Below are 8721 nucleotides of genomic sequence, written 5' to 3' on the forward strand. Positions count from 1 at the left end.
CTTTTTATATGTTCACTTTACCTACCGTATAACGAATCAAAACAAATCCAGATTTTAACATTGAGAATTCCTCCATTATTTGGCAAACATGCCAATTTAAATATAACAATAACATTGTGTAATTCGTGCGTTTATAAATAAACTTTATTTTAAATTTCCTCAAGCAACAATAATATTTACCACTTTTGTTGCATTTAATTCACATTATGTTCTCGATAAAGAGTGAACACGGAAATTTTAATGTTCACTTTCTTCATAATATTAAATTATATACAACGGATTGCAACAAAAGAATTTTATCAAGATTTAAAAGACCTAAAATATTTCTTTAATTTGTAAAAATGACTTAACTTATTCAACGTGGAATTTTAAATATGTTTGGCATAAAACTCAGGTGCGTATAAAGAGGGGGAGGTTTATAAACAGTCTTAAATTTAATAAAGTTTGATAGTTATAAATATAATATGACCACACTTTTCGGCTGCATGTTTAACTTTGTAGTATCAACATTTTAAAAAGGTTCACAAATGAAATAGTTTCAAAATACTTGAATTTATTTGTTGTTAGTTTTTTTGCAAAGGAGTGAAATTCATATAAACTCAACTTTTTAAACTAGTGTAGCCTCATACGAATGTTACCATAATTACTGGTTAACTTTAACTGTTTTTTTACTTTTTCATATGACCAAATCTTTTCTTTTTGCATTCTGTGCAAATTTTAAATGAATAATGATAGAATGCACTAGATGGTAGCCTGTAGTTGTGTAAATGAGATAGCTATATAAATATGTTTTCCATAATAGATAATAGTATGTGCCAGGGACGGATCCAGCCATTTAAAAAAGGGGGGTTCCTAACCCAGGACAGAAAAGGGGGGTTCCAACTACATGTCCTCATTCAAATACATTGATCGTAAAAAAAGGGGGGATTCCCAGATTTCTTGCCGAATATCGGCGGTTCTCTTGCCACGCAAACAGCTAAGTACTTAAAAGCCAAGTATAATTATATAAAGACGCGTGGAGCTCTATGACCAAGAGAGACCAAAGAGACCATCTAAGCCATCGACCGTTCATAATTTGTGAGAATATGTGGTAAAGGATAGGGAGAGGTGTTTTATTTCTAAGAACAAATACTTATTGTAGACTTTTAGGGGCCAGCTGAAGGACACCTCCGAGTGACGGAATTTCTCGCTGCATTTAAGATCTGTTGGTGACCTTCTGCTGTTGTCTTCTCTATGGTCGGATTGTTATCTCTTTGACACATTCCTTATTTCCATTCTAAACTTTATTGAATTTTTTTTTTCTTATTCAATATAAACATACAAGAACAAGAACTTTATTGTGTTACTCAAAGTTGTATTATATCCTTTGTCTCTACTTACAAACAATTAAATTAACAAAAAACACGCCTACTTTAAAGTGTATTTCATTTTTTTCCTGTGAGAAGTGGCACTAGAGATATAAGAATATCACGAACGTTTTTTCCCTGTGAGAAGTGGCACTAAAGATCTTACTATATTACGAAAGGTTTTTTTCCTGTGACAAGTGGCACTAGGGATATTAGAATATCACGAAAGGTTATATCACATTAGATTTCAATGTATAGATTGATTAAGGATGAGTATTCTTATCTTTTCAGATCAGTTTAAAAAAATGCATGTAGACAAGTATTATAGACAATATAGACAATTGCATGATTATTTTAGTTTAAAATTTTCTATAATAAGGATGGATTTGTAAAACGCTCATTCTAAATTGAGACTGCGTGATATGAGAAATCGTGCATTAAATCCGATTTTATTTAATTCGTAAATATATTTTAAGGAATGTAGATGTACCCCAGAGGGTCATATGTGTTGGACACCCACGCATCTTCGTTCTTATTATGTAATTCGTTGTAAACTTCAAGTAGACAATATTCAACACATAAAAGACATGTAAGAATTAAAAGGTCGGCAAGATATTCATACATTACTATCGTATTGAAACAAACAATGTCAAAATACTGAACCTTCTGACATAACAGTATGCTCCCCTGTAATAAAAAAGAGGTGGTGTCTGAACTTAAAAGTAATTTCAAACTTCGTAGAATGGGCACAGGTAATAGGGGACAGAACAGTCTCTGTTTGGCCCTCCCCCTTTTTTTTTCTAAAACTCGTACTTCTTTTGTTTAGGGGAGAGACACAACCTAATTTCATGTAAACGTTTTGAACAAATGCAGATAGTTGTTAATAGAATATTTACTCATGTGTTATGTACCGTATAAGATGACTCTCATATAAGTATGCATTGAGTTAAGTCTGCCAATTGATATTTTATCGTGTGTTTTTCTATGTTGTGATGTTATGCTATTGTTTCAGAAAAAGGGAGAAGGTTTGGGTCCATTAAAACGTTTAATCCCGCTGCAAATGTTTGCACCTGTCCCAAGTCAGGAATCTGATGTACAGCAGTTGTCGTTTGTTTATGTAATATATACGTGTTTCTCGTTTTGTTTATATAGATTAGACCGTTGGTTTTCCCGTTTGAATGGTTTTACACTAGTAATTTTGGGGCCCTTTATAGCTTGTTGTTCGGTGTGAGCCAAGGCTCCGTGTTGAATGCCGTACTTTAACCTATAATGGTTTACTTTTAAATTGTTACTTGGATGGAGAGTTGTCTCATTGGCACTCACACCACATCTTCCTTTATCTTTTTATACAAAGTTTTTTCTAGGCTGTTTTTGTTGTTTATAAAGAGTAGGAGTTTCAATTTAGACCGTGCAAGGGGTGTATAGTCAGTCAAGGTCGTTAAAAACTTCGATTTGTTGTATTTTAAAACTCAAGAAATTTTACGGTCGCCATCATGAGCTTATTGGCCATTATGACAAAAGAGTGTCAGAAATTATATCTGATATTCTTCCTCAGTCTTAAACCCTCCATCATTACCGAACTGAACAAAGAAATAACACGACGGGTGCCGTACACGGTGCAGGAAATGCTTAACCTTTCCAGATCACCTGATTTCACTCCCGGTTTTAAGTGGAGTTCGTGTTGTTTCTTAATTATTATTTATAACTGTTGATGTAAATGTCCTTTGGTTTTGTGAGTCTTTGTTTACTCCTTGGTTTTGATTGTTATTGTCTTAGACTGTTGATTTGTTAACTGTAAGGATCCTATGAGTGTGTTTTTGTGTTTTTTTAATATTGTTTGTTTGTTTGTTTTTTATATTTTCTTTATATATGTGTGTGTGTGTGCCTCATTTTTTGTTTTTGCTATTATCTAGTTCTTTGGAAATAAAGGAAAGAAAGGGTACTAAGTAATTTGTAAAATTAATGGACTAATGGTTTTGAGATTTCTAATTTGTGTATTTGTTATTAATTCTGCTTTTCTCCCTAAAGTTCTGTCGCATGTTTTCTTTGCAATCACTCCCACACTTGCAGTATACTGAACATTTAGTTTTATTAAATTTCAATTATTTGAATGATATATTATAGCTGGATTATCAGTGACCGCATTGGAATATAAACTAGGAATTGATGTCCAATTGGTAACAAATGTTGTTTTTAGTATATTTATGCAACTTTAACACAACCCACACGTAAATACTGAAATTTAAAAGACAAAGAAAAAGAAACTGTTTAAAAAGGGGGAAGCAAATAAGCTTTTGGCATGTCTCTATATACCTTTGGATATTAAACATATTTTTATCATATATTTACGTTTTATAAACACCTAGAAAAAAATGGAAAGATAGTTTCACAAAAGTTAACTGTTCTCGCTACTTTTTTTTAATATATACTTCCCCTTAAATAATTATAGTTAAATATTATTTTCCGTAATAAGAAAGGCACAAAAAAAATCACAGTGGTAGTAGTATTTACTTTACTGAAATAGTTATCAAAGTTAATCAAAGTAAGTTTTGGACATACATGTCTTCATCTGGGTTCTGTTCTTATTAATCCTTTGTTTTCAAATATTCGGCTTTGCACTTCATTGTTGCCGATGGCAAACAAGGCAGAAGATTATGCCAAAAAAATAAATATGATTATTGAAATTTGCCCCCCAAAAATAAAATAAACAATTTGTTCCTCGGGTTTTGAAATTAAAAGACAAAAATAATATTTAAAATTAATATTAAATTAAAACTTACCTGTAGAATGCAAGCTGTGATTTTCATCGTATACCGACAATCGAAAGTAAAAAAACCGGACACTAATCATGTTTTTCCAAAGTCTGCCGGATTGATGTATTAATCCAGTGTCTGGCCACGTAATTTGTATGGTAAAAGAAGTTTTATTTCATCGCTTATGTCATTGAAAAACGTTCGTCTGTGCGGAAGTTGATTTGGTCAGCTCGTAGCTTTTAATAGAATCAGTCTAGACACAAGCGTAATATCGTGGGCTGCTAAAGGACATTTAATGAGAACGAGGCTCTTAAGTGCTGATGCCGATGTTTTTTGCAGTATGTAAATTTCTGATATTAGCGATTTTTTTATTTCCAATGGTCAAATTATACAGTTGTGGTCACTCTTAAGCCGCGGCGGGACTATTAAATAAGACATCGCACTTCTCTGGTAAAATAATTACTAAAGAGATTATGTCGCGGAATTTTTTATTGGAAATACAATACTCTCCGTAACACCCTTCAAATGACTTCGTTTGTAGCAATAAACATGATAAATAAATAATAAGCAAACAGAACAAGCAAATCTTGACATTATTAAATAAAGTTTATACAATAACTATATAAAGACACTATTCTTGTTTATTAAGATGGAAAATATCCTGTTAAAATATATATAGTATAAAAATTAGCTTTTTGATACATTTCAGTTCAATAAATAATGAAGAAAATACTAATTACTATGGTCAAGTCTTTGTAAATATATCGGTTAGAAATAGGGAATCTCGAATTGGTGACGACCATTATGAACTTTCTGATTGAATTTTCCTCGGAGTTCAGCATTTTTGTGATTTTACTTTTTTCAAATAGTTAATATAATAATAATATAATATTAAACATCTTTCTATTCAGATGGAAAATATTCTGTTAAAGTACAGTATAACAAATGAAGAAAATGCTACTTAGTTATAAACGTGCTCAAAATTATATGTAAATATATCGGTTAGAAATAGGGAATATCGTATTGGATGTCCATTTAGTTTGAATAGTTACATCAAAAATATCAAACCACTATATCATCTGTTAAAACAGAAAATGTTCTGTCAAAGTAAAATGGAATTAACGTCACCAAAATTATATAAAGAAAAAGAAAATTACTGAGGTCAAGTATTTGTATGTCTATCGGTAAGAATTAGGGAATCTCGAATTCGATGACCATATAATTGACAACAGTTGATAGCGGGTTTTGTTAAAATCATTCAAATGTTTGGTTGCTTTTTTTTTTTTTTTTTTTTTTACAGCGAATGACCGTGAGGGCATTCCGGTGTTATGTTGCCACAGACATTTCTATCCACATGACTTGTAATTTTCATTTTATTATAACACATGCAGTATTTTAAGTAAATGTAGAACAAATATGATATGCTATAGCAACATTGGTTTCCCTGTTTGCTGGTGTTACACTAGTCTTTTTTGGGGCCTTTTACAGCTTGCTGATCGGTGTGAGACAAGGCTTCGGGTTGAAGACCGTACTTTTACCTACAATTATGGAATACTTTCACAAACTGTGACTAGGATGGAGAGTTGTCTCAATGGGTTTTATACAACATCTTCTTATATCTTATTAATTAGTTATGTTTCAATTCATTGATAAGAAAATCGTTTATCAATGAAAACAAAAATCAAAGATCATAAAATTATATTAAATTCAAATTGATAACCTGTGAAAATAAGTTTATTTAAATGATTTATAGCTTACATGGATCATATGTAAACTTACGTGCACTAAGAAAGATATCACCGTAAAAAAGGGGCACAATATCCCTGCTCGTTAGTCATAAGTTTTCAATGGGAATCAGCCTGTTTTTTTGTGAGGCAGTAGGGGATGGATTTGGTAGTATACAAGTTACTTTGGGGAAACTGCACCAGAAGCCACAATTTGAGAATCGTGAGGTAACGAAAATAAAACAGCTACCCGACAACACAAACAATATCAAATTCTCTAAATTTTATACCACATGAATTGTTTATGATAATGATCAGAGACAAGCACTGCAAGGCTCCGGACAGACACACGAATTGCGGCAAAGTAGGGCTAGTTTTTTTTAATGATAGGAATTTGACAATCTAATTAAAATATTGATCTCTGATTACGTTATACTACATATATGCTCATATGTAGTAAATTACATTATACTACATATGCTCATATGTAGGATAACGTAATCAGAGATCAATATTTTTTTTTGAACTTGAAAGCTCTTAGGAACCAAGACATAGGTTAAAGGACATATAGAATTATAAATCAGTAGTACTTTTGTGCCAACCATTTTCAAAAATGTAATTTAGGCTTCTAAGAAACACAGAGTATTACTAATATAATTCTATGTCACATGAGTGCTTAACAATCATTTATTGGCGTTCTATTACAAAACGCGTAACTGATTTTAAAATTATAAGGGTAACAATATCATAGACTTATCGGCTTCTTTATATTGGAAAAAACTATCTTATAAAACAGAAGTAAAGCTGATTGTCTAACACTCGTGTGAGCAGTAAAACATACATAATGTGGTTAAACATGTTTGAGAGGGCCCAACATTAAATTATTCAAATGCTCAAAAATGAACAAGCCAGGGTCGTCCTTGCAAGGGCTTTGTAGCCAGTCAAAGTCGTTAACCCCCATAAATAAGCGAGAGAGCTCAATCCTTCTCCTCACCTCGGACAGTGGCATAACAGCACGACATAAGAACATCTCATAAAACATGTTTAACCCCGCCACAATTTTGCGTCTGTCCCAAGTCAGGAACCTCTGGCTTTTGTTAGTCTTGCATATTGTTTTTTATAATTTGAATTCATTTATATGTTTTGGAGTTTAGTGTGAAGTCCATTGTCTGTGAACTAGTACATAATTTTATTTGGGGACCAGCTAAAGACCACCTATGGGTGCGGGATTTTCTCGCTGCGTTGAAGACCCATTGGGGGTATTCGACTGTTGTCTTCTCTTAGGTCGGGTTGTTGTCTCTTTGACATATTCCACTTTTCCATTCTCAATTTTATTTTATGCTGTTACAATCAGTGGCAAAGAGATTGACTTTTTCTATCTGGAGAAATAAAACGTTTAGTTTTGCATTCTTCCGCAACCTTAATGATAAACATCTGTATATAATACCATGTTTGTCTTTTCTTGTCTTACACTCTCTAATTACTGACAAACTAACACTGACCGATTTACCAAAACTCTATGCTTACAGGAAAGGACATTGTACTTTTATATCTTTTCAAAGATTCGAGAATCCAGACAAACAAATTGAGAAATAAGAGTTATAAAATTCTTATTAAGATATGTTTTTATGTTTTATACATATATATGGTCAAGAATCCAGACAACTTAATTGAGAAATAAGAGTTATTAAAATATTTCTTAAGATGTATTTTTATGTTTTTTATATATATGGTCATAACACAATCCTTAATCCTAATCCATCTTATATGTATATGGTAATACATGATAATAACAAGTCTTCCCGCGACAGACAGTTAATTCATAAAATATTAAATTTTTTCCCGGTAATTAAGCGATTGTTTTTGTCTGTGTTTATATCCCAAGATGGAGCTAGCTTTCAAATAAAATCCGTTAAGTAAGTACTTCACCTGTTATGGGAATCTATGTTCCCAGAAGTTCTCGACTATTAATAGCTGAACTGTAGATACGATCTATTCTACACTGCAAAGAAAATAATTTCAGAGTCTACTATATGGCAAAAAGGGCATCATAGTATTATATTTAAAGGTATCCGTCTTGTATAACAAAATCTTATTCACTTAAGGAAGCAACCATTTAACTTCAAATTGTCGGGTTGGGTTAGGAGAGGGCGAATTTTTTTAATCGAATTTTGTTCGCGCAAAGCCATATTGTTTTAAACATAACTCCAGAATATACAACTTAATTGTGATACAATGTAAAACTTTTCGACGTCTTTTCAGAAAAAATAACAGCTGTTGGCACATAATCTAATAATATCTTGATTCGGTAAATCTATTTCAAAAGATTCAGTAAAAAGAATTTGTCTAAGATCATAAATATGGCAATGAAAAATAACATGATATTCATCTTCAACATTAAAACAACATTTTTTGTAGCAAATTCTCAAACTTGTAAAGATATATCGTTAGCGATTCTCTTTAATTGGTTTTTTTCTGTCACTTTTAAGAAATTTTGATTATTTTAAGGCGATATTTTATTTTCGGAAACCTGTTTAACCCCGTCAAGTTATGAGCCGGTATTGAGTCATTATCTTTATAATTTGTTGCTTATTCTGAGATTTGATTTTCGTTTTTTGTTTCGATGTTTGTTATTAATTTCTTGTTTTGTGCGTTGTACATCTGTCCTAGGTTAGGGGAGGATTTGAGCATATTGAACCACGCCATACACTGATTTTAGGTTATCTTTCAAGTTACAATGTGTTATGTGTTTTGATCATTGTTAAAGGCCATACGATTTCCTATATCAAGTATCTCCGATCCCCGTTTTGTATTGTCTTTGGAATTTTTTGGTGAATAGTGGATTCATTGGCAAACATACCATATCCCTTGTTCTTTATCATTTATAATTTTGTCCAG

General features: G+C 31.9%; 1 protein-coding gene across 3 annotated transcripts in view; it reads right to left on the minus strand.

Moving 5' to 3' along the window:
* LOC134693680 (uncharacterized) overlaps window positions 1-4522 on the minus strand; it is a 31389-nt gene extending 26867 nt beyond the window's left edge. Inside the window, exon 1 of one of the 3 annotated variants that reach the window (XM_063554572.1) lies at window positions 4127-4522. In XM_063554572.1, coding sequence (XP_063410642.1) covers window positions 4127-4153 — 27 coding nt within the window. In that variant the 5' untranslated portion in view covers window positions 4154-4522. Of the gene's footprint in view, window positions 1-25; window positions 190-4126 lie in introns of those variants that run through there. The other 2 variants (XM_063554573.1, XM_063554571.1) reach the window with 2 other exon arrangements.
* Window positions 4523-8721: the final 4199 nt, after the last annotated feature.

The sequence above is a fragment of the Mytilus trossulus genome, chromosome 12 (genome assembly GCF_036588685.1).
Source record: "Mytilus trossulus isolate FHL-02 chromosome 12, PNRI_Mtr1.1.1.hap1, whole genome shotgun sequence".
NCBI classification, from domain to species: Eukaryota; Metazoa; Mollusca; class Bivalvia; order Mytilida; family Mytilidae; genus Mytilus; species Mytilus trossulus.